Raw genomic sequence first — 27,116 nt, forward strand, 5'->3', positions numbered from 1 at the left:
GAAGCAAGTATAGCAATCAATCAATCCTTTCACCATTGGCAATGCAACGCTCTGCCACTCTTTCTTAATCAATCAATCACATGCCGTTGATTAATTGATCGATCCATATTATCTGATATCCAGATTGATAATCTCCGTTCCACCATTATGGCGTGGTCATCATAACACTCGGATCCTGACAGGTCATCTGTGCGATTTATCTCCCTGATTTTATACGTGGTAACCCTTGCATTATCTAGACCACGGAGATTCGGACATATCAAGTCCAATAATAGACAATAAAAATAGTAGTATCCTCATATAGTACACACACGGACCACGACAATTACACAAGTCAAATATACTCCCTGGTCTCTGATCTCATGACCAACTCCTCCCATTCTTCCGTTTTCACATGACTCTAGTCATCGTCAAACAATACATCCGTTCGTGGCACTCGTGGCACTCGTCCAGAATCGTATTATCCATCAGTCTTCCGTTTCCCTTCCCCGACACCTATTCTCAACGCATAATCATGCGTATGGGCGCATGGCCTTAGACCTGCTCGCCATACACTTGCTCAGCACCCCAGCCCTGGTCAGCCTCGCGCATGTTCGATGGGGGCTCGATCGACGGAATGAACTCCAGAGCCAGGTATCCGAGACCGATGAAGCCAACAATCGAACCGGCAATGTACCGCAACACACCGTCGTGCAGCAGGAGCGATCCGACAAAGATATAGACTATAACCGTCAGTTCTCATTTCGGTTACGCCAATGAGGCTCGTGTGAGAAACAGCAAACTTACAGACACCACGACCCAAGAACGAGAAGAGGAAAGAAGCATAACGGTAAGCGTAGTCGGGGATGGTAGGCAAGAACTCCAAGCCACCAAGAGCTAATCAATGTGAGCACGCGCAACCATCTCACTGAATGCGAGGCCGCTTACCGGCACCAAAGATAATCACATATGTTCCGACGATGATCGAACTCATCGACGCAGGGAAGAATTGGGCAATACCACCAAGCACCATGATGACAGCCACGGCGAGGTTAACAATCCGGCTACGACAGTCAGTCGTAATTCAAGCAACGCATTATTACAGAGAGCCACCAGGCGCTGGCTTCACGGCATAACATACAAAATATTGGAGAAGTCCATCTTGGCGGGTGTATATATAGCGGCCACGTATGCACAGGGGCAAATTCGTAACGGACGTCGATTGACGAGATTTAGGGTAAAGTCGTATCGGAGGAATTAGAATTGAAGCGAATCCTCTTCTTTATCGTTGAATGAATCGAGGTAAGGAATTAGGATAGGAACAGAGCGTCCGAGTTCGGAGAATACTGTAGCCTTGGTCAGGTCAGATGTCTTTGGATGGTGAAAGCGCACTGCGCTTAGGCGGTAACATCAATTCGCATACTCACAAGAGCACCTGAAAGGATTCTGGACAATCAAAGTCTAGCGACGGGCCAAGTGTGTGTTTCTGGGAGAAGCAGAGAGAGCGCGTGTTGTTGGGGAGAGTCGCAAAGCAACCCGTCGCAAGCGGGTCTGCCAAGCCTTGTATGCTGATTCAGCGTGTCTCGTGACTGACTGCGATATTGAGACGGATGCACTGATATCATTTTCTTTTCATGGGAGTTTGTTGAGGAAACACTATTGACAATCGATGCTAACTCTACAGAGTACGATCCGTACTAAATAAACAGCCCGAATCCCTGGATCACGCCTCAATGGCTCCCTGTTTCTTCTCCAGCCTCACCATGGATAACCCATTGGCAAACTTGCTCATCTCCAACGGATCTTGATCAAGCTCAGCATAGATCGTATCCAAGTCGGTACCGATACCAACTTGCTCTGCCGTCTGGAGACTTCTTGCGTCGACGAAAGGCGCCATGGAGGGCCACACACTTTGCACATTGTTGAAGAACAGGTCGGCTGCTAGGTCACCTAGCCCTTTGATCTCCTTGATTAAGCCTCGCGCTTTGTCCCGGTTGTTGCCAGCTTTTTTGAGGAGATTGTTGAGATCGCCATCTAGAGTGATCATGTTTTAGCGGACGTCGTCATCAGGCAATTGATTTCAAACATACCATACTTCCCATCGACCAGGTCGACTAAATCCCCTAGATTGGTTGCGCCTTGCTCCCTGTATCGATTGTAGCCTCCATCTTTCAATACCATCGCCCGCTCCTCCCAGCTGCTCTTCCCCAAATTCTGAATATCATGGTATCCAACCTCAATGATATGGCTCACGGCCCGCTGTGATAGGTCATGAGAGATCGGCCGCGATTTCAGCATAGCGTCGATAGCCATCGCCAGTAAAATTTCCGGAGCGGCAGTGAGGGTTTTATCGGCCAAAGGTGTGCGGTCGAGAGGCGCGCGGCCGAATTCTTCGATGACTTTGTGGGCTTTGGGCTCGTCCACAGTGCTGTTTTGCTGGTCTTCTTCCTCGTCTTCTTCACCCTGCCCTTCATATTCTTCTCCTTGCCCATCGTCACCCTCGTCGTAGTTCTCGCCGTAGTCCTCGTCCTCTTGTCCATCCTCTCCATCCTTTCCGTCCTCTACATTATCCTCCGGCTCCGGCTGCTCTGCATCTTCATTCTCAGTCGGTGCCTCAAACTTGGCCGCTTTACTTGGCGGCTGCTGTGCTTCGAGCTCGGGTGTTTGCTCCTGACTCTGCTTGTAGTCCTTTGAGCCGCGCTTGCGCTTTTCGGTGGATGATGGTTTGGGGGTTGCGTCTTCGGAGTTGTAGTCTTCAACTTTCGGGGGTTGGTGTTTCATTGTAGCTAATGATGGCAAGAATTATGTGCTTGGTGATAGTAAATACGAATATGAAGGGATGGTAGATATAGAGGGTACTAAATAGGTACTTTGGGTGTGACGTCGCGATGATGCGGTGCCCACATACCGTTTTGGTATCTGGAGTAGGGTTCCATTAGAGTTTCTTGTGATAAAGTTGCCCTATGTACTCCACGCAAGGTATCTCCATACCAAGCTTACAGCTTCGCCCTCCCCGTCCCCAAAACCTCATTAACTAACTCTACAGCACTACCCGCACACCCAAACGAAGCCTGATACCCAAACCCTCCATGTCCATAATTATGCACAACATCAACACCCTCCACGCGCTCCCTCTCAATCCTCGGACCCCCCTCCCTAGCAGGCCTCAATCCAACCCCATGCCTGACAATATCCAACCCCTCAATCCCCTCGCCCTCCTTCACAAGCCCCGGATGAGCAGCAATAGCGCGCCTCATGATCCTAACCGCCAGATTCGGATCCGGTAACGGATCCCACTGGTTCTTCTGATACGAGCCGCCCAGAATCGTACCACCTCCAGCAGCACGGGTCATGATGTAAAGGACCTCGTCTTCACCGTCGTCAGTGCCGGAGGTAGCAAGCATGGGGCCTGGGTCGTTGCGAACGACCACGATTTGGCCGCGTATCGGGTAAAGTTTGTCATCGAGGACGCCTCCGAGGTTCTTGGAGGAGAGGCCCGTGCAGTTCACAACGAGATGCGCTTTTTGGCCGCTGTGGTGGAGGCGTGAGGCGTCGGCGATATGCTTGATGGAGGCACGTTTAAAGACCGCGCCGTTTTTGCGGCATTGGCCGACGAGCCAGGGGAGGTAGATTGTGGTGTTTATGCAGACGGAGGTGAAGCGGGAGGCGTTGTCTATTTCGGGGGAGAGTTCGCTGGATGGGACTTCTTGAAACTGTATGGCATTAGTTGGTGAGTGGTAGGGCTGTATTGGGGTAGACATACATTGGGCACGACATCTTTGAACCAGGGGTCTTTGCGTGCTAGTTCCGAGGCGAAAAGATTGGCGCTCTGGTCTTTTTTGCGGTTATACACGAGGGCGTCGAGAAAATGGATCCCAGCTTCTGGGTGATTCTCAGTAATTTCTTTCAAAACCGGCCAGGTAGCTTTCTCCCACTCCGCAGCAGAAGTTCCACCTTTACCGAATCTGTTGTATCTATTAGTGAGACACTAGCGTTCTATGTTTCTAGGTGAACATACGGGAAGTAATTGGCACCAGCCCAAGGTGAACAGTACTCGATGTCATAGTCACCGGGCATATGCTTCGAAACCACCGTAATACTGTTGGAGGCGTCTTTGGCCAGCAGGTAGGCGGTGGTGAGTCCAGAGACACCGGCGCTGTCATGTCTGTCAGTATCTTTCCCCGCAAATGACAAGATACAAGGTTAACTGGCCGCGTGTCCATACCCCAGAACCACGATGTTATTAGTAGCCATTGCTGACTGTTTTGTTTCTTTCCTTCAGTGTGAGTCAATAGAGGATTCTAAGGCATAGGAAACACGTTCTTCTTCCCCATTAATATAGTATGCTCAACTGGCCGCGGAGTTGGCCGCGGGGAAACAGCTTATCACGATCAGATTTGATCCGACGCGATAAGGCGTATCGTATGTATCGGTCTGTATGTTTGCATGGTTTGCACTTGGTAATAGCGGCACAGCGATGCATTGAAACACAAACGTTGTGTATTTATTCCGATGAATAGAAACCTATCTATGTCCAAATATTGTTCAACCTCATATCTGCCTTGAATTTCTATAATTAACTCTTGTCACATACAATCTTCAGATGGCGGTAACGCATTTCGTCATAGTCGCGCCGGAACTGTCTCCCCCAATAGTATGCGTGTAAACCCTCACCGCCTCGCCTCGGCAAAGCATCCCTTTTAGTTTCCGCCGCGATTTTCGTTCCTTCCGCCGCTCCGTCCATCTGGCAGGAATCCACGCGCGTTTGGGTGAATTTTTTGAATTTTTTTTTGTACATTAGTCCCCGGACGTGACTTTGTGTTCAATTTTGAATACACCTGCATATTGACAGTTGGAATTACTATCATTCTATTATTTACCTCCATTCACCATCCCTGTTCCCTGTCGTACCACAAATGAGGACCGTTCATCGGAATCACCATGGCGGATGTCTCAAACGGTGGCAGAATCGTGCCCATAGTCACGCCTACCCCGACAGTGGAGGTGCAAGAGCAGGAAACGCCGCCCAGTGAATCCCCTCAACCACAAGAAGAAGAACAAGAGCTGAAAAAACTGGGGAAACGACAGCAGCCTAGGAGGAAGACGCGTAAAAATAGTATATTCGAGGATGCGGAGGTTCTCGAAATTCCGTGCCTGAATGAGTTAGGGCTCTATGCCTTACCTACCGAGGGTGATGGTAAGCCTACACTCCATTTATTGTTTTTTGTTTTGTTTATTCAATTGTTTGCAAGTAACAGATGTGGTTTAATATGTCATGCTAATTTTCTATGATTTCAGGCAATTGCCTCTACTACGCCCTCTCCGACCAATTATACGGCGACTTCACCCACGGCGAAGAAATCCGCCTCCGTCTCGCAGACCACATCTCCAGCAACCCCGAATACTTTATCAACTTCACCGCCGCTGTCGGTGAAGTGCGTCGAGCCCCGAGGCGAGCTGCCACAATGAGCAAATATTCCTCCCATACCCGTTCCAGCCCTCCAAGCGCGCCAAACCCGTCCGACCAAGATAAGGAAAAGAGTTTCAATGACAAGGTGACTGAGAGTCGCAAGAATGGCGTTTGGGGTGGTGCGGAGGAGATTCAGGCGTGTTGTCAGTCTTTTAAGAAGGATATACAGGTGTATACTATGTATGGGGTTCAGACGTTCAGGGATGTGCATGCTCCTGAGTGGGAGGAGAGGGAGATTTTACATATTGCTTTTCACGTACATTTCCCTCCATTGTTTTGGCAATCATTTCCTAATATGTGCAGGACTTCCACCACTACTCGTCTGTTCGACATACCGAAGGCCCTCACACCGGAATGCCCAGCATCACGAAGGAAAGACTCAAACCGAGAGACCCCAACACATTGTCTGCCGGTACAGTCGTGGAAATGGCCACTCCATGGAAGATCTCCGCAATCCAAGAAGGCCTCGGGGGTAAATATGATCGAGACACAATTATCGAAATGCTCCAACAATGCCGCGGCAATATCGACCGAGCATTCTGCAACCTCCTCGATGATGATTCTGGCACCAGTACACCATCTACAAATGAAACCAACGCCATCACTAGTGCCCCCAACAAAGCAATTCTAAAAACACGTCTGCAGCCCTCGTCACGATCCTCATCGCCCTTCAGTAGCGGCAGCAAACGCTCCGCTGAGGATGGTGACGAGAGTGATCCCGACTCCGAAGATCCTCGTCCCGCCCAGCGTCGTCGACGACCATTCCAAGCACGTGAACGCAAAAGACGGATTTTGCCGGATGTCACGGTTGGGATCGCTTTTCGAGACGATCAAAACGATCTGGTTTCCTTACGGCTGCGGGTCAGCCCTGATGCGGTTGCTAAAGAGGCGCCGCCGAGTCAGACTTCGGAGTCGGACGGGAGTACCAGCTCGAACTCGAGCTTTAACGAAAACATCCCAAAGCCCGAAGGCGGGCCAATTGGCGTGAGCACGAGTCAGCCACCGGCAAATGAAGCAAACAGCGAACGAAAACCCCGCCGAAGTCTTCGCCTTACCAAGCGGAGTTCATCTGATAGCGCCAATTCCTGAGCTTATTTTGACTTTCTTCACTGCCTTCTGTTCATTATTTTTGGCTATCTATCGCTGTCAATTCGGTGATTGCATAACGGCATTTCTTTCAATCTGCTAGCATTTAGCGTGGGTGGTTTCTATGGTTTTTTTTTTTTTTTAGCGTTTGTTCTTAATTCTTTGACTATCTATTGGGCTATCTATTGGATACGCGCACACGACATTTTGATGACGGCGTTTTGTTATTATATTTGCATTGGGCTTGCAATTGGATGAAGCGAGTTGCATGCATAGAAGAGAAAAGTTGCTTGACACTATGATGATGATGAAATGATAATGAATGATTGCTTGGCTTGCTCATATCCTACTTCTGTTTATTTGTAAGGTTCTATCGTATAACTAGTTAATTACTAGAAAATGATGCCCTAATCGTCAGGCTCCAGACCGAGATTCTTGGTAAGCAATCACGTCAGGGCGTTTAACCGCGGCCTCCGAGTCTTCCATACATTCATACATACACCGGACCCCGATACCACTCTGTACTCTACTCCGTGCACATTATTGATACTCCTGCAGTCTCGATTCCACTCAATTCCTTCTGACAAATATAACACCATGTTCCCCGGTAAGTAAGAAAGTGGCAGGACACGGATTATTCACCTCCGTAGTCGGGATTAATCATCCATTCATTGCTCACCCCCAGAAATTGAAACGTCATTTGTGTGCTCCATTTATTGCCCCTCTCCGCCGCCTACCCTGCCCCTCCTTTTTCTTTTTTTCTCCCTCTCTCTGACTTATATTACTTCTATAGCTCGTCTTCTACGCTCTTCTTCTCGATTGATCCCGCTCACCGCTCCCGCTCGGTTAACTACTCCTTTCTCCTCCGTGTCTTCTCGGTTTACCCCCAGAACTACCACTTTCAAACCCCAACAACAACTCACCTCGACTCCTCGAACATACTCCACCATGGCTGACCACGGCAACGTTATCCCCATCAAGACGTGCGTCCCCCTCCCATTTCCCCTCCACAGTCCATGCCCCTCTCATTCCAAACACTAACGAAAAAAAAAAACAGCGAGGCCGAATTCAACGAAAAGGTTAAGAACTCTACCGGCCTCGTCGTCGTCGACTGCTACGCCACCTGGTGCGGTCCCTGCCGCGCCATCGCCCCCCGCGTCGCCCAGCTCTCCGTCGAACACTCCGCCGCCAAGTTCTACCAGATCGACGTCGACGAGCTGAGCAACGTCGCTGCCGACCTGGGCATTCGCGCGATGCCAACCTTCATTTTGTACAAGAACGGGGAGAGACTCGCTGGTGCGGATGTTGTGGGCGCTAATGCGAATGCGTTGGAGCAAGCTGTTAAGACGAACATTGCATAGATTTGCTTATCTGATTGATGGGGTGGATTGGATTGAATCATACTGTCTTGTTTTATATGATTGTATATCAAATGTGAATGTTGATTTGATATCAATAATTTAAGAATGAGAATGAGGGCTTTCATGTAATGCGGGGTTGGTTAGACCTGCAGGATGACTGCATACAGTTTATTTATTTTTTTTTCATCGTACATATGTCGGTACAAAGTACTCGTCCTTGTATTACTTTGGGCGTATACAGCCTTGCTGACATCAAAGCCATGGATGTAAAACCATGCTGTACCATGTTACTTCTAGGCCCGCGCAGCCTTCGGTGCAGTATCTGTAACGGCTTGCCTGACCAACCCTGATTAATCAAATACAAAGGCATATATGTATGCAGTAATTGGGATACTCGTTGATAAAAGGATGGATCGAGATTAGTACCAATGTTACCTCTACGTGTACTAGTAGAGCGTTTAAAAGAACCAGGTTCAAATAACAAATATCCAATTTTGTATTCACAGTACTGTCCTATACATATTATCCTCCTAACTAACAAACCCAACAACATCCTACAACAAACAAACAACAGAATGCATATGTCCATTCCAAGATACTAAAATATGTATGTATATGCAGCTAGCAAAACTCTTTTCTTCTCAACTACTGCACACATCACAAGGGGTATCAATCAAACAAAAAGAGAAAATTATCGCCCGCAACCCGGGACACAGGATGGGAATGAAAGAAAGTGACAGGTTGAGATAAAGTGACAAGGTGACAAAGGAAAGTGGAATGAAATGTACGAAAGAGTGACGATTTGCCGAGGACGGGTGTGGTGTGATGGTATGTACCGTGGTAACGGGGAAGAGGTATTAAAAGACATCTAGATGCAAATGTAAATGGTTTTTAGAAGAAGAAAGAAAAGGGGGAGGGGGGGGAGTGAAAAGTGAATATGACCAAGAAAGTAAACGAAATGCAATTTTTATTTACGCGACGGGACCATGGCCATGGTCATGGTCATCCTCGTCAGTCGCGTAGTCAAGCTCGGCCGAATGTTCTTCAATCGGACTGAATTCCGCTTCGGCAGAGATGGGTGATAGTGATTGGATGTTCTTAAGCATGCCCTCTGTCGACTTGGGGCGGACCGTAGGGTTCACCAGGACTGGTCGTTTAGCGACTTCGGTATGCCATGTCTCAGCCGGGTCCTCGTCGGGCAGACGCAGATCCGGCTGGATTTCTGGCTCCTCGATGGCGTCGGCGCTGGTCCGTTCTTCGTCGTTGCCTGAGGAGAATCGAACGAAGCCTGGTAGGTCGTCGACGTGAGACGCATCGTCGGGCCCTTCGAATTGACCCGTGCTGTGTCGGACGGGATGGTTGGATCTCCGTTGGGAAATGCGACGTAAAAAGTTGCCCGACATCCACGAGCCTTCTGAATCGATCGACGCCAAGGACTGGGATAGTGGCACGTTGTCATCGTCCATGTTATCGCTTATCCATGAACGGTGACGGTTGCGAGCCGCTGGCAGGTCCGAGTCTGAGCCAGGAATCGGGTATGCGGTTCCAATCGCTGTTCCAATCGGTATGGGCATACTTCCGGGATGCTCTTCGGGTTCTTCGGCAATTTCAGGGGACTGCAGTCGGGAATCAGGCGGCGACAGAGGTTCGTCGCCAAAGTGTTCGGTGAATTTCGACTGCGACCGTTTAACGGTGTTTGTGGAACGAGGGAGCGGTCGTGCCGGGATTGGGGATGGTGCCGCAGGTGCGGGACCTGGCGCTGACGACTGCGTAGGGATCCTAGAGAACGACTCGCGGGATGCGTGTGATGCATGCGAAGAAAAGTCTGATGTCTGGTCGTGGAACCGTTCACGGTATCTCCTCTTTAGCCGCGAGCTGCCACGGCGGAACAGCGAGGAGAAGGTGTTCATACGCATGCCGCTGTGGTCGGACAGGCGTCGTTCCGAATCCATGGTCCGGGAAGCATCCGACAAGGATTCCCCTCCCAGGCCGTAGATCTGGGAGGATGTCGGGCTGCCCAGGCCATGACGAGAGGTTGACTGGGACTGGGCGGGTGAGAGAGTGGTGCGAGACATGCTGATGTCTTGTGACTGAGCGAAACTCGGCCGCTGAACCAATTTTGGTGGCTCACGGATCGAGCTGTCGTCAATGTTGCCGATAACGTGGACGCTCTCGAGTGTCTCGCGACTACGCGTTGGCTCTTTGGAAGAATCACGCAGCCACGATCCCGCCGGCTCGGGAGATTGAACCGCGTCACTCCTGGAATCAGGTTCTCTGGGTGCATCCGCGGTCGGAGGACGACTGGGACCATCGAGGAAATTTTGCCGTTCGTCTTCAGCGGTACCAGAAGGATCAGCAGTTTCAGCAGCACGGGCTTCAGCCGCACGTTGCTTCTCAGCAGCCCGTTCAAGTTTGCGCTGGAGTTTCTCCTGTTTTTCAATGGCTTGACGCTCTTGCCGCCGTCGGTCTCGCTCAAGCAACTCGCGTAGACCGCCAGCATCGAGATCATCAACATAGTGGTCAACCCGCCGTCTGGACAGATTCTCCTCCGATACGGTCAAGGCGGGTAGCCTTTCTCGTCGCGTGGAAGCAGCGGAGGCATTGTTGCTGCGAGAAGTAGGCAGTCGCGGAGCCTCGTAGCGAACAAGAGGTCTTGGAGTAAAGGCGGCTAAAGCATTGACTTTGAAGGTATACGCTTCAGGGATATCCGACATGGACGAGGCAGCGGAATCCCGAACGGACAAACTAGTCTCGGAGCGATGACGTTCAGAGCGTCGACTCCGCGACCTAGGAGCGCGTTTGACGGGAGCGACCGGTACCGGCTCACCCGGACGACGAGGAATATCGATGGGACATGAGGCCATGAGACGAATTTCCTGTTCGCGGGCGATTTTGTTCAATTTGCGCTGGCTCAGACGCTTCTTGAGCACGGCGTGACCATTGTCGCCGCGTTTCCCCTTTATAGAAGTTGATCGGGACATGGTGGATTGCTGAGGCCCCGAACGGGCGGTATAAGATTCATGGAAACGAGGATGTTTTTGCGCCCGAGATTTTTTCGCGTTGGCGGACTGTGGAAGAGGTTGAGAATGGTGTGAAGGTTGAGAATGTTGAGATGGTTGTGAGGGATGCGTGTTTTGGCTATGAGCAGTAGGGGGAGGATGGGGGAAGGAGGCGGAGCGAGTGGCAATTACATTCACACTATTAGTATGGTTGTTGTTGTTGTTGTTCAGGGAGGCGGAATCGGAGTGACGGTTCTTTTGACGTTTGGATTTCTTGCGAGTCAGGCGAGGCTCGACATTGGGCGCAAAGGAAGAGGAAGCCATTTCAGGGAGAGGTTGTGAGGCTGTAGTAGCGGTTTCAGGATCTCCGAGCTGAATGGTGTGCCGCTTATTCTTGCGACTCCAGGGCCATATGGCCATGTCGATGTGATGGATCAGAGGGGGTTATTGGTAAACATAGGGAGGAATGCAGGATGTCAGGTACAGAATACGGGGGAAAAGAGTGTAAGAGTAAAGAGGTGAAAAAGAGAGAGAGGGAGAGAATGAAAAGAAAAGAAAAGACAGACAAAAGGAATGAAAGCCAAAGGGGCAATGATCAGAAAAAGCAGCAATAGACCAAATGCAAATATTATGGCATATCATCAACGGGGCCGGCCGTGACCCAAACATGTCTAGTTCTATTCTAGTGTCAGTAATACCTACAAATACAGGTACAGTACAGACAGGTACTCTGCCGATGTCACGGCAAACGCAACGGTTCGTCACAGGGTACCGTAATTTATCCAGTTTTTAATGGCCCACCGGCCAATTAACGGCAGTCTGCGGTCTGGACTCTACTTTGTCATGTGTACTGTGCCGATACCGAGGTATTGCTTACTTGTATTGAAGAGTGCTTAAGGTACTAAGGGTCCTAAAGAGCACTTGAGTACTTGAGCACTTTTAGTTATACTTATACCTATACTTTTACTACTGTTAACCCTACGACAACACAGTACAGTAGTGCGTAATCACCAATTACCCAGTCTGGCCGCCCCGCTGTAATCTTACTTTGATGAGGTTCTGTGGGGCTCTGCCGACTCGAATATCGGTGAATCTAACCATTCCAGTGTAATAAGACATGCTCTACATAATAACACTGTTTATTATGACTATAGTATACTACACGGGTCACTCTAATCATGACAGCGTCTACTAATATACTTATACTAATACCCTTATCAACGCTAGACGATGATCCTGCCAGCACTTGCATAGGGCTTCCCACGGCCTCTCAACCCCGATAGGACCACGTCAACGCCCCACCTCCCCATACAGAGACACAGGACACTGCATTATCGGACATTAGCCTGCACCGCGTTATCCATAACGGTCTCGCTGCATTGCACAAGATACAGCTCAACTCGTTCTCGAGTCATGTCCGCCAACGCCAACAACAAACAAAGAGCCCTCGTGCATCAAAGACCCCGCCAATAGTTTGGCCCATTTGCCAAAACTAGTCGCCTGTCATGCACATCCTGGGGGTGATCATTGACTCCCTGCATCAATTGAGTCAATTCAAGGGTCTTGGTTCTCCTCGGAGGAGATTCGGGTGAAAGCAATGAATGCAAACAATTTATGGAGTACAGCCAGAGTGAGCCGTGGTCCATCTCAACACGATCCTTCTCAACCCCCACGTCCCTCCTACCCATCTTCTTCGCATAAGCATTAGCTTCCCACCATCTCCCCGCCTCCCCAAACAACCCATCTGTCTTCTTAATCCCACGCCACCTGGTCTCCGGGAAGAACATAACCACCATCCCTGCCACGAAAACCCCAATCACCGCATACACAACATAATATCTCCACCCAATCGTAGCAAACGCCACCGGCGTGGTCTCCGCACTGACAAAGGTAAACGGCCAATGCGTCGCGGTCCCAATAGCAGCAAGATGGATTCGTAGATCCTGTGGTGCAATCCCAGCACTGTATAGAAAGTTCGCGCCGAGAAACCCCGACGGGTAGAAGTCGCTGCGACGGATGCGCCGAATGTGTATTTGTTCTCGACCGCCCAGACTGTTCCTGCGAGTCCGGCCATGGACGGGTCCATGCCTAGACTGACGCTATGAATAGTGGCTTGCGGCTGAAGCGGTCGACGTTGAGGTAGGCGGATACGGCGGCGAGGATTTTCCAGGTTAGCACGCCGGCATTTAGGAAGAAGGCCTTTGTGTCCTCGAGATTGAGGAATTCTTTAAAGATGGTTTTGCCGTAGTGGGAGATGACGTTTGCGCCGGTCATCTGTGCGGCGACATTGATTCCGATGACTAGACAGAGGCGCTGGAAAAGACGCTCTGGTGACGGCTTGAGCAGGTCAAGAAAACCTCGTTCCGCGCCAGATGCTTGCTGGAACGTCCTGGAGATATTATCTATCACCGTTGTGATCACTTCCTCATCAGCATCCGGACCAGCAAGTACCGGGCACCATCCCAGAGACCTTACCGACAAACCACTGCGGCGACTCCGAAAAACACATACTAAACCCCATTAACAAAACACTGGACACAACCGGTAATGCCAGCGGCAACCTCCAAGCAACCTCCTCCCCCTCAACGAAAGAGAACCCCACATTCACCCAGCCCGCCGCCACAATTCCACTCGCTATAGAAACACCAATAACAACCACGTTCTTCCCCCTGCTCTTCGGCTTCGTGCACTAGCTCTGCCACACGGGCACTATGGCATTCACGCCTCCGTCCCGATTCCGGATATCACCCGCCTGTCGACCAGTTGCGGCAGGCTGTACGAGGCAGCTTGGGTGACAAGACCGGTTGTAGCGATGCCGGCAGCGACGAGTAGGGACATGCGATGACCAATCTGATTCCCCAGGGGTATCATGGCAAGGAAGCCGATGTGGCAGCCGAGTACGGTTCTTATTGTTTTGTTAGTGGGGTTGTGAATGGGTTTTGTTGTGGCTTACCTTGTGCCGTGGCGTTGTGGTCTCGGACGGTTCCCGTGGTTGTACTGGTGTTGATGACTGGGAAATACTTGACGAAGGACGGATAGCCGAGGACGCCGCCTAGGTTAGACTGGTAGTAGCCGAAGAGCGGGAAGGCTGGGACGAGGATCAGGCAGATGCGGGCTGTGGCTAGGGCCGAGCCGGTGAAGTTTAGGAATGTTATTCTGGATATACAATGGAAAAGGCTAACTTTATGTATTAGACTGTCAGAAACGTAATTCAAAAGCAGTTGTTATGCTCATGTTTTATCTGACTTCTCAGTGACCATGGAGCTATATATATCACGACCTGTCTTACGGTCTATCTTCTACCGATACAACCCTAATATATACATCACGGCATCACAATACTAAACATCGGACTAAACCCGCAACTCCACCCAGAATCGCCACAAACTACGGGGTAGCATGATCTTGTCTACGGGGTCTGAAACAGCAGCTCAGTCAATCCTAGATGATACATGTAATGATTAGAAAGAATTGCCGAAACCATTCACCGTGAACGATGAGGCATGAGTTTTTCCATGCTCTAAAGAAGCTGAAGCAAGAAGCATACAATCCACGCGCATGTGGTCAATATACTTGTAGAGACGTGTAGCACTGGACTTGGACAAGTCATACATACTACGAACTATCACTCAATCATAAAATATGCCATACAAGCGTTTCGTTCTCTTCTTCAACCCCGTAAGGCATGCAGTGCCTTCTTACGAGAAACTGCAGGAGGTCGCGCACACGGAGGTCGTCACCAGTCAAAACAGGGAGGGTTTTTCGAAGACCTCAAGGGGAAGTACAAGGATATCTTTGCTATCTACCGGACGTCTGCTAGCGGTGTCGTACGTACATCCAATTCCCTTCAAGCAAGCCTAACAAAATACTACGACCCAATCGGCACAACCGCCTGCACCAACAAAGGTATCACCATCACAAACGCCCCAGACTCCGTCACAGACGCCACAACCGACCTAGCCATCTTCCTCCTAGGCAGCTAAACCCCTCCCTCACATCCCTGCGCGCAGGAACACTCAAACAAGGTCTCGATTTCGGACACGAATCCAAAGCCAAAACTCTCGGAATATTAGGCATGGGCTGAATAGGCCACGCCATAAAAAAGCGCACTGCGCCCTTCGGTCTCACGACAGTCTACCACAACCGCACCCCATTACCATCCGAACAAACAGCAGGCGCCAATTACGTCCCCTTCGAAACCCTACTCAGGAAAAAAACATAATCAGCGTCAACATCCCCCTAACACCAAGCATGAAAGCCTCATCAGCGCGTGTGCCATAGCAGTTATGAAACCAGACGTGGTGATCATCAACGCAGCGCGTGGTGCTATCATCGACGAAGCTGCTATGGCAGATGCGCTGGAGAGCGGCCCTGTGGGGTTGGATGTTTACGAGCGGGAGCCGGAGACTAGAGAGAAGTTGTTGGGGCAGGAGAGGGTGCTTTTGGTGCTGCATGTGGGGACGCATACTGTTGAGATGCTGGCGAAGATGGAGGCGTGGGGGATGGAATGTGAGGAGGGCGGTTTTGGGGGAGGGGGTCAGAGGTTGTGTTTGCTTGGTGGTAGATAGGTTTAGGGCAATGTATGCGAATGTTCAACTATCATCCACAATTACGGCTATGGCATCTCTTCTGCATTGTAGGTTACGGATCGAGCGCCCACATTCATGGAAAAAAATCCTACACAAAACGGACAAATAAATTGACCCGCTACGAGACTATCATGCTCAGTAGGATCGCAGTCCGGTTTTCCACTGACTCGCCAGACCGGTAGAATGAACCCGTGCGGTTGAACCTTCACCCTAAACAAACTATCGACTAGATGTATATCAAATCGACAATCTAGACATATCAACCATATCTTATACGTTCAAATCAAAACCAACGTTTACTGCCAATTAAATCACACCTCGAAATACACCCCGCCAACATGGTCAAATAGCCCTCAATCGGCGCATCCGGCTAAATCGGCACCCCGCTTAGTCTTCTATGAAAGACAGTAAGGCCCATGCACCTAAAAAGATGCGTTGATAAGATCACTGCATAACATAGCTAGAGGGATCTATTCGACCAGATCTCTCTATACGACTTCGTCCACGTCCTCGGCATTGCCACGGATCTGAACCACATCGACACCAGAGCAAAGGTGACTGGCTATCTTGCCGCAGATGATAGTCTCAAGAAAGCACTCACTCGCGCATATATTGTCGTCGTAATCGCTGGTATTGCCCGGAGGCCGGGTATGACCAAAGATGGTAAGCACGCTACAACATACTTCGCATCTCACTCAACAGGGCTGATAAAAGATATTAGACCTCTTCAAAACAAACGCCAGCATCATCCGACATTTCGCCGCAATCTTCTGCGTCGTCACAAATCTCGTCAACTCGACCCTGCCTGTCGCGGCTGAGACCCTGAGAAAGGCGGGGGTCTTTAATCCAGCACGTCTATTCAGCGTAACAACGTCAGACGTCGTGCGTGTTTCTACATTTATCGCACATGCTCTGGGCGATACCTAAGGCATGCAAAGTACCGGTTATTGGGAGGCATAGCGGTGCTACGATCCTCCCGCTTTAGAGCCAGACAGAGCCGTCTGTTAACATTGATGAGGCGTTGGTGGGTGTTAATAATCGTGACTTTCCCTGCTCTGGAAGTATGCGCTTAAGCTAAGATATTGACAGGCGTGCAATTCGGGGGTGATGAAATCGTAAAGAGTAAACAAGGTGCTGGCAGCGCGACTACATGCATGGCGTACGCTGGATTTCGCTTCGTCAAGGGTCTTCTGGCTCCTAGGCATGGCGAGACTATGACTGAAGAGGCGTATGTATACCTTCCTGATACCCCTGGAGGTAAGGAGATTTCTGCTGAGCTGTGTGTTGAGTATTTTGCCGTGAAGATTGCGCTGGGTGAGGCTGGTGCGACCAAGCCGTTGCCTATCGGTATCGGGAAGATTTCGGAGAGTGAAAAGGGGCTGCTTGAGGTTGCTGTTAGAGCTTCACGGGAATATCGAGACCGGGTTGGCTTTCGTGGAGTTGTGAGCGCTTATATGCAATGTAGTAGCGGTCATCAGTCAAGTCATTGCTCATGAACCGGTCTATAATATACAGAAGACGTATCGCCCAACGCCTGGTAATAATACATGCAGAAAGCAAAAGCCAGTACCAGCGTGCTCACACGCCAATGAGTCTCAAGACAAACTCGTATACGCCAAGCGTAATGACGGCCGACGGCACAGAGCGAGCCATATGAGGAACCAGTCCCCCATACATACCTGCCATGCCCTCTTCTTTGAGCACAGTGCGGAAACACTGTACGAGGCCGGTGTACTTTGGAACGCCATTTTCCTTAGGCGCTTGCCTCAACCGGGTTCTGACGACCTGTACACAGTCAGTAGGGTTCCAAAAGAAAAGTAAGAATAAGAACGCGCCTCATGAGGATATGTCAGTATGTTCGCAGCTAGCTTAGCTGATCCTGCAGCGCCGCTTGTGCTGACCCAGTGCGCAACCTCGGTCCAGGTAGGGCTTGCTCCCTCTGTCGTCTTCAGAGATTGACTGAAAACCGTCTTTAACTTCTCATAGAGAACCAAGTGCAGTGCCGTTTCAACTGTTCCAAGATAGCTCGCACTCATTCCCCTGTATAGACCACGGATACCCTCATGACGTATCACCTGCCTGACACAGTCCACACTATTCCGATACCTCCGAGCCGGAGCCTCTCCAGCATGTGTCTGCGCTCGGTCAAGTTGTAACCGTGTCTTAACAAGCCAAATCGGATTCGTAGCTGTCGCTGTCGCTATCCCAGCACAGATGGCTGCTTGAGCATGAACAAACGGGGAATCTTGTCCGTTGTTCAGCAAATTAGCCCCAATCCGCTTGCAGTTTCCGTATACGTAGAACTTGATCGCAGTCGCTGGCACCACACCCGCAAGACTTGGACCAAGACCACGGAAGAATGCTGGCCAGCCCTCTATCCGGTAAATAGAGCTGATAATGTTTAGTGTATTGGTTTTCGGCGTGGGGAAGGAGGCGGCGAAAGGGCGATCGGAGACTCGGTAGATATCAGATTGGAGTCTTGTCCGTAGGACATCGAGGGGAGAGGTCACAATTGCAGTGGCAAGACCTCCAGAGCTGAATACATTCTAGTCAGTACCCATGTATACAGCGATTGTGGAGAAGCAGAACGTACGCGCCTGCCAAGAGGTGCACCCAAGGCCCTGGGGCCTTTTTCTTTTCTAAGACATGAGCCGTATTAATTGATGCACTGTCATCAAACTGACGACCGTGAATCCTTGCGCTTTCTTGCATCTCGATAACGCATCTTGCAGAGGGGAGAGATAACAGAATTGGAGCTCAAAATTCTCGATTAGATTTTCCGTTCTGCTTCACCGCCTTCGGAAAATTTGCCATTCCTCCGCATTTCAGGTTCACCGCCTTTCCATTATCATCCCAAGATATGCCAAAAGTAGCACGACTCAAGCATCCAAGAAGACCATTTTCAAGATTTCGCAGATATGTACAGGTAGAGTCAGGAATATCCATACGCATGTGAAAACAACGAAAAATACACAAATCAAGTCCCCCGTTTCCGCAATCGATTCGGCTCCCGCTCCAACACCCGGTATCTGCGCTTCCCATGTCGGCTCAACAATCGTTTTAAGGACCATGATTCGGAGGACCCATTGCTGTTATTATAGCAGGTCTTGTTATTGCTGTCATCAATGTTCTGGAATGATCCTCGATGGTCGTGGCGTGATCCAGAAGGATAGTAGTTCGAGTAAGCGTAGTTATAGTCGTTGTCCGCGCGGAGGGCGGTTAATGACTCGGCGCCCATAGTTTGTTTGTCTTGTTTTACGGCGTAGAAGTACTTTGTAGTACTAGTTCATGTATGGAGTTGTATGCAGCACACCGTGCGTTGGCTGGTCACGGAGGATAATAGTGGACGAGTTGATGGTATGTTTAAGCCGAGAGGGCGGGTATGTAAAGGAGACGACGGGTATCTCAGAATTGCACCGAATGATGGCCTCGTAAGTGTCCAAGAGACTGATATTCAATGACGGGACAGCCGGAGCTTGGCTTGCGTGATTGGTCCACTGGGCGAGATCCCGTGATGGCACGTGGACAGACTGATTTAGAAGTGATTCGAGGCAATTACGAAGATGGCGGAGTAGATGTGATAAAGATCTTCCTGATGTGTCTACAGAGTACTCTGTACGGCAAGGGGCGGGGTATCTCATAAACGGTAGTGTCATATTCATGCTATCCTCTAGAGTATTGTGCGATCCTTGCCATGATACGACATTCTAGATAGGTAGCAGACCCATTCCTACTTGACTACCAGTAGTCAGTGCCGCAGCAAGTGCAACGAGATGAAGGTTATGACAAGTCGTTAATTTGATACCAAGCCTCTGGCCGAAAAGGGTTATCATCACATTTTTGAACACGTCCGAACGCCGTAAGACATTAAACTTAGAACCAAATCTTAATCAGCTCCTCACTGACAGCACTAGGCGTCAGGACTCCACTGTCCGTAATCAACGCGGAGATCAAATGCGGCGGCGTAAAGTCAACCGATTGGCAACTGTTCCTTGCAACGGGCTTTGAAGTGGCTTCTGTTGTTGTAGCCTGGGGTTGTTGCTTCGCTTCGTCCGCAATCTCCTCCTCCGTTTTAAAGTCGATCACACGCTGCTCAATCGGAAGGTCATACTGTCCAAGCGGGTAGAGTCGCACGAACTTGTGGCTCTCCGCAACAACGTAGAAGGGCTTGCTCATTGCCTTGGCGAGCAAACCAATCTGATATGTTCCCATCCGCGACACAATTCCTCCATTTTCCACCACACCCTCAGCACCAACAATCACCATGTCCGCCTTGCCCAGAGAATATGCGACAGCCGACTCGGGGATCGTGGCCACGGGGACACCCTTCTCGCGGAGCGCGCGGACGGTTTCCATACCCTCGGGTTCAGCACCAGGCGAACTTTCAACATTTTTCGATGATGAGAGAACGTAAATCACGCGGAATCGCACCGCAGACGGTCCACCCTTCTCATCGGCAGCCTTCTGCAGCAACGACGCAACCACGCGAGATCCACCATTCGTCAGAACCGTACTTCCATCGCGAACGAACCCCCTTCCAAATGCAGCAATCTTGTCACGGCTTTCTTTCGCCCGTCTAATGAACAACCGGCCATTCGACAGCAAGTGCGCGCGGATCGCATTAAAGTCCCCCGCAGGTCCCAGTTGGCCGGGCCGCTGTAGAGTTGTGATTAGGTATCGTTGGAAAAGGTCTGTGCCTGCGGACAGACCGATAGGGTTCGGGATCGAGTTCTTCAAGTGTCCAGTGGACTTTTCAAGTAGATCGAGTGTCTCGGATATTGTCGAGGAGGGGGAGTGTGTGAGGAGGAGGACGAGAGCTTCGATGGCTGCGATTGGCATCGTCAAATCGGGATCCGAGCGAAGAAGTTCATTGTAGGTTGCGACAATGCTGCAATCATTATTAGCTCAGGTAGATCTTCAAAGACAGTAATTTAGCTATTAGGGTCACTTGCTCGAATGGCTTCGACGAATCTGGTGCAGGCGCCATGATAGGGCGGGTCTTTTGTGAACCGTTCTCAAGCAAGATATGTGTCCGAGAAATCTAGCCCGTCAAACTTATTCTTTCAAGCTTCGTATGTCGTGAAATATGCTGCTCTGCAATCCACTTTCTCCGAAAGAGTCATAAAAAGAAAGCGTGGGAGAGGCATGTTTGTCATGTTTGCATCAAATGCCCCTCGCCGACCGCACTAGTCCGCTTCAGGTTGCCGTGTCAGCGGCGATAAACAAATCAACTGCAACACCTCCGCCCGACAAGCAAAGAGCCCGCAGTCGACGTCTGGAGGAGCAACGGGAGTGCTCTCTCCTACAAATCTCAAAAGCAAAATGGCGTATAACAATCGAATGAGCCAGCAGTTCAACAGAAACCAGCAACAGCAGGGCAGAGGTCGCAAGAAGGAGGATGAGAACGATGCGTTGATGCGCCTGGTTAGTTTGGCAAGACCCTGAGGCTGTCGTATGCAGTAACTGACTACGACATCAAATAGCCCGATAAAGAAATTGCAGGATGTATCAACGATATCGGGATCCCGTTTAACACGGCTGACCTGGTTAAGCCGAATCCGCAACAAATCCAGATGGTGATGGAATGGTTTGCAGAGCTCCTGATGAACGTCACTCGCGAGACAGTTGAGCCTGCTATGCGCGCAGCGGCGGACGACGTTGGCGGTGATTATCCGGACCTTGTCCCCAATGATACGCGAAATCTCATGGGTTTCTTTATTAGCTTACGGAGACTGATGATGGAGGTATGCTGATTCATTTGCACCAGTACGGTGATGACATTTGCTAACATGTGGTCAAATAGTGTGGTGTCAACGATTTCACATTTTCGGACCTAACAAGACCTACGCATGACCGACTCATCAAGATCTTCTCGTATCTCATCAATTTCGTTAGATTCCGCGAGTCGCAGACCGCCGTCATCGATGAACACTTCAACAAATCGGAAAAGACAAAAGCGCGTATTGACACCCTATACATGGAGAATCAGGAAATGGAGCAACGACTCGAGGAAATGCGGCGAAATCTCAAAGCCAACGAGGGGCAAGTAAAGGAGAAAGTCAGGCGAAACGATGAGCTGAAATCGCGGCTGCTCGAATTGAGACGAAACCAAGAGCGGGTCGCGGAGGCTCTGGAACGAGCCAAGACCGACAAAGCAAGGCGTCAGACTTTGTTGGAAGAGAAGACCGAGAAGGTCGTGCGCAGTCGACAAGAAGTGGAGAAGCTCCGGCCGTATGTTCTGGAGAGCCCGGCCACACTCCAGTCTTCGTTAGGCGAATTGTCGGAGAACTTGATGCGTGATAAGGCTCAAATAGATTCCATGGAGAAAAGAGCGCGAGCCCTGCAGACTTCGTCGGATACATTTACGGTTGTCGGGAACGATGTGCAAGCATGCGTCAAGCTGCTTGAGGACATCGCCGTGGAGCTGCAGAAGGAGGAGGATGAAGAATCAAGAGCTTCACGAAATAGGGAAGCCATTTCGGAACGGGGGAACAATGTTAGAGAAGTGGAGCAAACGGAGAAGTTGCTGCAGCGCCAACTTGCACGGTGGAATGAGCGGATCGAAGCATTGCGCAAGAACGCCCAAGAGAAGGCAGAGGCGGCGCAAGCGCAGATGGAGGAGCTCCGCAACGTCCAGAAGCAGCTCCGTGAAGAGCGTGCGGAGAAGCAACGTGACATGGAGAGGAGAAGAATCCGGATAGAGCAGACAGAGAAGAAGGTAAGTAGGATAGACTTCATCCAATTTGAAGCATTGCTGACAGCTCGTGCAGATGGCCGATCTCAAAGAGAACATCGAAAGTGAGATTCAAGGTGCTCATGATCAATATCTGAAGCTGGAGTCGCACATCAAGCTGTACATCACGGAGATGGAGAAATGCCTGTAGAAGCAGGGAGTTCAATGGATCATGGTTCAAGGAGTTCAAGGGTTGGTTCTAGGATACCCGGAAGGTTGGTTTAGGGAGTTTCAGCGTTGTTTCTGTGACTTGATGTCTTTCATTCTCCGTCACTGTTGTCGTCTATATATGTCCCTTTCATCATTGAATTCAAACCATCTTTGTGCAACCTTCTTCACAGGCACACTAGGTCCTCTTGAAACGTTTTCTTCAGTCCCAATCCGAGCAGTTCCGTTGAGCAAGGGTACCTCTGTGTTCCATAGTGCCTCATCACCCCCGCAGTTGGCGCTATTCATGGAATCCACGCATTCACAGAGTACGAGATCCATCTTCTCCCGAGAAGTGACCTCCACAGTTGCCGCTAGAGTCCTCGACAAGCCTTGCGCAGAGAATTCAGTAGTAGGGAGATGTAGAGCAAGGGGATTCAAGACCGCCAACAACGGCCGTTCACTTGATTCATCCGAAGTAGTCTCCTGTCGCTTGATGCTTGCCACATCCAACACAGAGATATAGGCTCGAAAATGTTCCAGAGTTTCACAGAATGCTAAATTGACGTCCTTAGATCGAGAGAGCAATCCGATGGCTTTTGTAGTCAATTCATGGCCTTCAGGCGTTGTCGTCCCGTAACGTACGGCCGCCGCCAATTGCTCTAGGAAATATTCTCGTGTTGAACAGACCACGATGACTTTTGAAGAAGCGTCCTCATGATAGAGAACTTGTTTCAGGAAATCCGTCACCAGTTCGCAAGACCATATTGTCCTGCGCGGCTGGCTCATGGTGAGACCCAAATAGACACCGGAATTTTCTCAGTATGTAAAGTTGGCAAGGACAATTGAGTCGTCTTTCACACGGTGCCCATGTTTCTCAATCCCGTAGATTCTTCAAGATATTCTTGGTAGGCCATAACCGTCGCATGTGGATTGTATACGGAAGACGGAGAAGTTAGTCCGTTGATACCGATTACCTTTTGCGGCTGCTCTCCGCCGCCGCGGAACAACACCTATCTACCAGCTCCCCCCGTGACGAAGACCACTGTGAATTTGCCCACAAAGGGCCTAGGTTAAAGGAAAATGGAGACAATATCCCGGATCTCGTCCATGCTGGAAACAGGTAAGGTGGTGTGCTGTTGTTTGTCGATTCTGGTATGTTTGGCTAACGGGCAACTCGGGCAGCACGAGAACTCACCCTCGAAGCAGCGCAGTCAGCTACGAGTAACCGGACATCGAATTTGAATCCCTCCTCTCGCAATAGTAACGTGCCTCATATCAAGAAGCTTCTCGACAGTCGTCATGAAAAAGAGGTCTTGGACGGCCTGCGGAAGGTCATTTCGGTACGGGTCCCCTCATAACATAGCGATGGGGAATCGCTGACACTGACTGTCATTTCCTTTAGTCGATGTACGAAGATCCCGAACTATCCCTCGAATTCTTCTCCGCGGTGGTGAAAAATGCAGCGAGCACGAGTTTCGAGGTCAAGAAACTGGTCTACGTCTACTTGGTTCACCATGCGGAGGCAGAGCCCGACCTGGCGCTCTTGTCCATCAATGCGATCCAGAAGTCGCTCACAGACACAAACCCCCAAGTACGAGCCATGGCGCTACGAACAATGTCCGGAATCAGCGTGCCGGTTATCAACCAGATTGTATGCCTTGCGATCAAACGAGGAGTCGGTGATATGAGTCCCCATGTGCGGAAGGCGGCTGCGTTGGCTATCCCGAAGTGCTATCGCCTGGAACCAAATACTCTGTCGCAGTTGATTGGATACATATCTACGTTGCTTGGGGATAGCCAGTATTTTGTTGCTGGTCCTGCTGTGGCTGCGTTTTTGGAAGTCTGCCCGGATAGGATTGACCTGGTTCATAAGCACTATCGAAGCCTGGTGAAGAAGTTGGTTGATATGGATGAATGGAGCCAACTTGCGACCCTGCGTCTTTTGACTTCCTATGCGCGCAAGTGCTTCCCTCCCAAGACTCAGAAGGTCAAGAGAGCAGTCACTAAAGGGGTGTCCAAGGGGTTCTACGATGACGAAGAAGTTGCTGAGGGTCAAGATGACGGCGAAGAATATGAAGTTCCCGTGTTGGATCCCGATCTGGAAGTCTTCCTTCGAACCTCCAAGAGCCTTCTACAAAACCGCAACTCGGCCGTCGTTCTCAGCGTCGTACGTTCTTTCGCCTACCTGGCCCCACCGGAATACCTTGATTCGGCAGTTGGTCCACTGGTTGCGCTTCTTAGAAGCCCCCAGGATATACAACATATTGCGCTCTATAACATCGTTTCAGTTGCCCTACGTCACCCGAAGCCGTTCGCCAAGTACGTCTCGCATTACTTAGTGCATTCTACGGATCCGCCCCATATTTGGCGTCTCAAGCTGGAGATCTTAACCATAATATTTCCCCACTGTGGATTGCATCTGAAGAGTGTGATCGTAAGTGAGCTAGAGCATTTCTCGCGAAGTACAGACCGTGAACTTGTTCGAGAAAGCGTTCGAGCAATTGGGCGCTGTGCGCAGAGCGACACCAGGACTGCGAACCACTGTCTACGCGTTCTGCTCAATCAGGTCACGAGTTTCGATGACACTCTGGTTTCCGAGTCCCTGACCGTTATCAGACACTTGATCCAGCATGACCCTGCCTCGCACGAGCGAACTGTGATCCAACTGGTCAAGTATCTTGGCTCGACGACCTGCCCGGACGCAAGAGCGACGATAGTTTGGCTCGTCGGAGAATTCGCAGGCGTAGAGCCGGAGCGCAATGTTGCGCCTGATGTGCTGAGATTGCTGGTGAAAGGTTTCTCTGATGAACCAGAGCTGGTAAAGCAACAAATCGTTCTACTGGGTGCCAAGGTGTATCTCCATCATCTCCTACGCAACCCTCCGAAAGAGCAACCTCCGTCTGTGCAAGAGGTCGAACAGTATAGTAACGAATGGACCGACGACCAAGAAAAGCAGCAGGAACAGGGTGAAGGCGAAGAGCAGCCGCAAGAAGAACAAGAAGACAATATCACAATACTCTGGCGGTACATTCTTCTTCTAGCCAGATACGACACATCTTACGACCTCCGTGACCGCGCACGTCTGTATAAGGCCCTTCTCGCCTCTCCTACTACACTCCCACTGGCAAATTTGCTCCTCCTCGCACCGAAACCGGTACCACATGCCCCCAGCCCATCCGAAACACGCAAAGAGCTCCTCATCGGCTCTGCTACACTGGTCCTCGGACCGGACGCCGGCTTGCACGGTCTGAAGGGCTACGAAAAACTTCCCGACTGGGTTGCGCCAGGCGATGAACCAGATCACGTTCTCCGTGACCAAGGCGTCGTTAAGCCGGAAGTCAGTGAAGGAGCTGCCCTGACAGCTGGTGAACGGCTCGACCGGGCGCTTAAGGAACATGAAAGTGTTGCAGCTGCGAAGAGGCAAAATGGCCGTATGCAGGGTCCTATGCCAGCGAAGCAGAAGAGTCTGAACGAGTGGCTGGAAGATGAGGAAGAGGAAAGCGAAACGGAAACCGAGGAAACAGAGTCGGAAGAGGAAACTGGCTCGGAGGAAGAGGAAGAGGAAGACGATGATGAAGAAGAGGAAACGGATTCAGAGGAAGAAGACGAAGAGGAAGAGGAAGAGGAAGAGGAGACCGACTCCGAGGACGATAGGGAGGGTCAGCAGCTATTAACACAGCGAGGTACTTAGCCCGGCCCTTCGAAAGGTTTATAGACATAGAACGTGCAATATACGATCTTGGACTAATTGCGTATGAACTCGGCTTATATGTTCCACTGATAGACCTGAGCAAACTTTTAATAAGTTTGGACGCTGAATTACCATTGCCAATATATATTTAGTCTGGCGTAGCGATCATGGGTAGGTCTATGCGCTGGATCAGTTCAACATGTTCCCAACACGATGTAATCGGCTCGAGGTCGTGTTGTTGGACATCAATGATCCTCATCATTGACGGGTAGAAATGGTATCGCAAAGTTGTGTAAGATGAGGGTAAGGCATGACCGATGGGCCAGTGGTTTGGACTGTTTGATAAAGTATAGCACTCGAGTGATCGTTTTTATGGGGATTTTGAAGATCTAGCACCTGATCGAAAAATAAGAGGTCCCTGGTATTGCTAATACATAATCCAAACAGTCTGATCCAGGTGAAAGCCCGATTTGGGTCTGGGAATCAAGTATATGTTGTCTTCTGAAGCATGGAGGTCCGGCGGTGTCTCGCGTAGTGGCTCTTTCCCATAGAACGATTGAACCGTTTTAGACAGTGTTGAATGTAAAGTTTTTTTTTTTTTTTTTTGCAATCCTTTTCTTCATGTAGTATCGCATTCAGACGATATCGATACCCAGGTAGCGTTCAACCGGACTGTTGTTTGTCATTCTAGAGTTGTGTCTTGGTAGAGTTCTGACAACGTCGATTCCGGACATTTTCTGAGCCATGATCAGATGTCGTCAACATAGATCAATACAATGATGTCTTCCTTGGAGACTGAATAGTCTGAGTGACTGCGAGTGAAGCCAACTGATTCAGGAAACCGCATAGTAGGTCATACCACTCTTGAGGAGATGCTTCAAGTGTAGGTTCTTTGCATGGTTTCAATCCATGCCAGCAATTAAACACTAACAAAGGATATGGGGGTTGGAGGACATACCAGCGGCTTCCGCCAAAACTTGGCCTTTGATATTGAGTCTTCTAGTTCCTGTAGACAGGACTTTCTTTACCTCGATGATTGCTTATAGAGCCCAGAAATG

At 50.2% G+C, this 27,116-nt stretch overlaps 15 protein-coding genes across 15 annotated transcripts; 7 read left to right on the forward strand and 8 right to left on the reverse strand.

The window, feature by feature from the left end:
• Nucleotides 1–534: 534 nt before the first annotated feature.
• Nucleotides 535–1,140, reverse strand: TVP15 (TVP15 family protein; the record flags this gene model as incomplete). Its single annotated transcript, XM_043279399.1, has 4 exons — nt 535–722; nt 787–876; nt 928–1,043; nt 1,121–1,140. 4 exons carry the CDS (start codon nt 1,138–1,140, stop codon nt 535–537), a joined length of 414 nt encoding a protein of 137 aa, XP_043137082.1.
• A 562-nt stretch (nt 1,141–1,702) lies between these two features.
• On the reverse strand, nt 1,703–2,760 carry ACHE_41125A (uncharacterized protein; the record flags this gene model as incomplete). The annotated part of the gene is made up of 2 exons (XM_043279400.1): nt 1,703–2,013; nt 2,070–2,760. The coding sequence occupies 2 exons, from the start codon at nt 2,758–2,760 to the stop codon at nt 1,703–1,705; spliced, it is 1,002 nt and encodes a 333-aa protein (XP_043137083.1).
• Nucleotides 2,761–2,975: 215 nt separating this feature from the next.
• ACHE_41126A (FAD-dependent oxidoreductase) lies at nt 2,976–4,233 on the reverse strand (the record flags this gene model as incomplete). The annotated part of the gene is made up of 4 exons (XM_043279401.1): nt 2,976–3,692; nt 3,743–3,944; nt 3,998–4,135; nt 4,205–4,233. The coding sequence occupies 4 exons, from the start codon at nt 4,231–4,233 to the stop codon at nt 2,976–2,978; spliced, it is 1,086 nt and encodes a 361-aa protein (XP_043137084.1).
• A 687-nt stretch (nt 4,234–4,920) lies between these two features.
• Nucleotides 4,921–6,538, forward strand: ACHE_41127S (OTU domain-containing protein; the record flags this gene model as incomplete). The annotated part of the gene is made up of 3 exons (XM_043279402.1): nt 4,921–5,176; nt 5,278–5,705; nt 5,753–6,538. 3 exons carry the CDS (start codon nt 4,921–4,923, stop codon nt 6,536–6,538), a joined length of 1,470 nt encoding a protein of 489 aa, XP_043137085.1.
• Nucleotides 6,539–7,132: 594 nt separating this feature from the next.
• TRX2 (thioredoxin family protein) lies at nt 7,133–7,896 on the forward strand (the record flags this gene model as incomplete). The annotated part of the gene is made up of 3 exons (XM_043279403.1): nt 7,133–7,142; nt 7,329–7,518; nt 7,593–7,896. 3 exons carry the CDS (start codon nt 7,133–7,135, stop codon nt 7,894–7,896), a joined length of 504 nt encoding a protein of 167 aa, XP_043137086.1.
• Nucleotides 7,897–8,867: 971 nt separating this feature from the next.
• On the reverse strand, nt 8,868–11,315 carry ACHE_41129A (uncharacterized protein; the record flags this gene model as incomplete). Its single annotated transcript, XM_043279404.1, has 2 exons — nt 8,868–10,964; nt 11,088–11,315. The coding sequence occupies 2 exons, from the start codon at nt 11,313–11,315 to the stop codon at nt 8,868–8,870; spliced, it is 2,325 nt and encodes a 774-aa protein (XP_043137087.1).
• Nucleotides 11,316–12,983: 1,668 nt separating this feature from the next.
• On the reverse strand, nt 12,984–13,766 carry ACHE_41130A (uncharacterized protein; the record flags this gene model as incomplete). Its single annotated transcript, XM_043279405.1, has 3 exons — nt 12,984–13,315; nt 13,371–13,564; nt 13,618–13,766. 3 exons carry the CDS (start codon nt 13,764–13,766, stop codon nt 12,984–12,986), a joined length of 675 nt encoding a protein of 224 aa, XP_043137088.1.
• A 1,415-nt stretch (nt 13,767–15,181) lies between these two features.
• Nucleotides 15,182–15,463, forward strand: ACHE_41131S (uncharacterized protein; the record flags this gene model as incomplete). The annotated part of the gene is made up of 1 exon (XM_043279406.1): nt 15,182–15,463. One exon carries the CDS (start codon nt 15,182–15,184, stop codon nt 15,461–15,463), a length of 282 nt encoding a protein of 93 aa, XP_043137089.1.
• A 671-nt stretch (nt 15,464–16,134) lies between these two features.
• On the forward strand, nt 16,135–16,411 carry ACHE_41132S (uncharacterized protein; the record flags this gene model as incomplete). Its single annotated transcript, XM_043279407.1, has 2 exons — nt 16,135–16,147; nt 16,206–16,411. 2 exons carry the CDS (start codon nt 16,135–16,137, stop codon nt 16,409–16,411), a joined length of 219 nt encoding a protein of 72 aa, XP_043137090.1.
• Nucleotides 16,412–16,638: 227 nt separating this feature from the next.
• On the forward strand, nt 16,639–16,980 carry ACHE_41133S (uncharacterized protein; the record flags this gene model as incomplete). Its single annotated transcript, XM_043279410.1, has 1 exon — nt 16,639–16,980. The coding sequence occupies one exon, from the start codon at nt 16,639–16,641 to the stop codon at nt 16,978–16,980; it is 342 nt and encodes a 113-aa protein (XP_043137091.1).
• Nucleotides 16,981–17,062: 82 nt separating this feature from the next.
• On the reverse strand, nt 17,063–18,196 carry ACHE_41134A (uncharacterized protein; the record flags this gene model as incomplete). Its single annotated transcript, XM_043279411.1, has 3 exons — nt 17,063–17,269; nt 17,320–18,019; nt 18,078–18,196. The coding sequence occupies 3 exons, from the start codon at nt 18,194–18,196 to the stop codon at nt 17,063–17,065; spliced, it is 1,026 nt and encodes a 341-aa protein (XP_043137092.1).
• Nucleotides 18,197–18,461: 265 nt separating this feature from the next.
• Nucleotides 18,462–18,722, reverse strand: ACHE_41135A (uncharacterized protein; the record flags this gene model as incomplete). The annotated part of the gene is made up of 1 exon (XM_043279412.1): nt 18,462–18,722. The coding sequence occupies one exon, from the start codon at nt 18,720–18,722 to the stop codon at nt 18,462–18,464; it is 261 nt and encodes an 86-aa protein (XP_043137093.1).
• Nucleotides 18,723–19,357: 635 nt separating this feature from the next.
• Nucleotides 19,358–20,323, reverse strand: GCN3 (translation initiation factor eIF2B subunit alpha; the record flags this gene model as incomplete). The annotated part of the gene is made up of 1 exon (XM_043279413.1): nt 19,358–20,323. One exon carries the CDS (start codon nt 20,321–20,323, stop codon nt 19,358–19,360), a length of 966 nt encoding a protein of 321 aa, XP_043137094.1.
• A 483-nt stretch (nt 20,324–20,806) lies between these two features.
• Nucleotides 20,807–22,368, forward strand: nuf2 (kinetochore-associated Ndc80 complex subunit NUF2; the record flags this gene model as incomplete). The annotated part of the gene is made up of 4 exons (XM_043279414.1): nt 20,807–20,908; nt 20,968–21,228; nt 21,288–22,202; nt 22,255–22,368. The coding sequence occupies 4 exons, from the start codon at nt 20,807–20,809 to the stop codon at nt 22,366–22,368; spliced, it is 1,392 nt and encodes a 463-aa protein (XP_043137095.1).
• Nucleotides 22,369–23,447: 1,079 nt separating this feature from the next.
• On the forward strand, nt 23,448–26,058 carry APL6 (AP-3 complex subunit beta; the record flags this gene model as incomplete). Its single annotated transcript, XM_043279415.1, has 3 exons — nt 23,448–23,487; nt 23,550–23,707; nt 23,770–26,058. The coding sequence occupies 3 exons, from the start codon at nt 23,448–23,450 to the stop codon at nt 26,056–26,058; spliced, it is 2,487 nt and encodes an 828-aa protein (XP_043137096.1).
• Nucleotides 26,059–27,116: the final 1,058 nt, after the last annotated feature.

The sequence above is a fragment of the Aspergillus chevalieri genome, chromosome 4 (assembly GCF_016861735.1).
Source record: "Aspergillus chevalieri M1 DNA, chromosome 4, nearly complete sequence".
Lineage (NCBI taxonomy): Eukaryota > Fungi > Ascomycota > Eurotiomycetes > Eurotiales > Aspergillaceae > Aspergillus > Aspergillus chevalieri.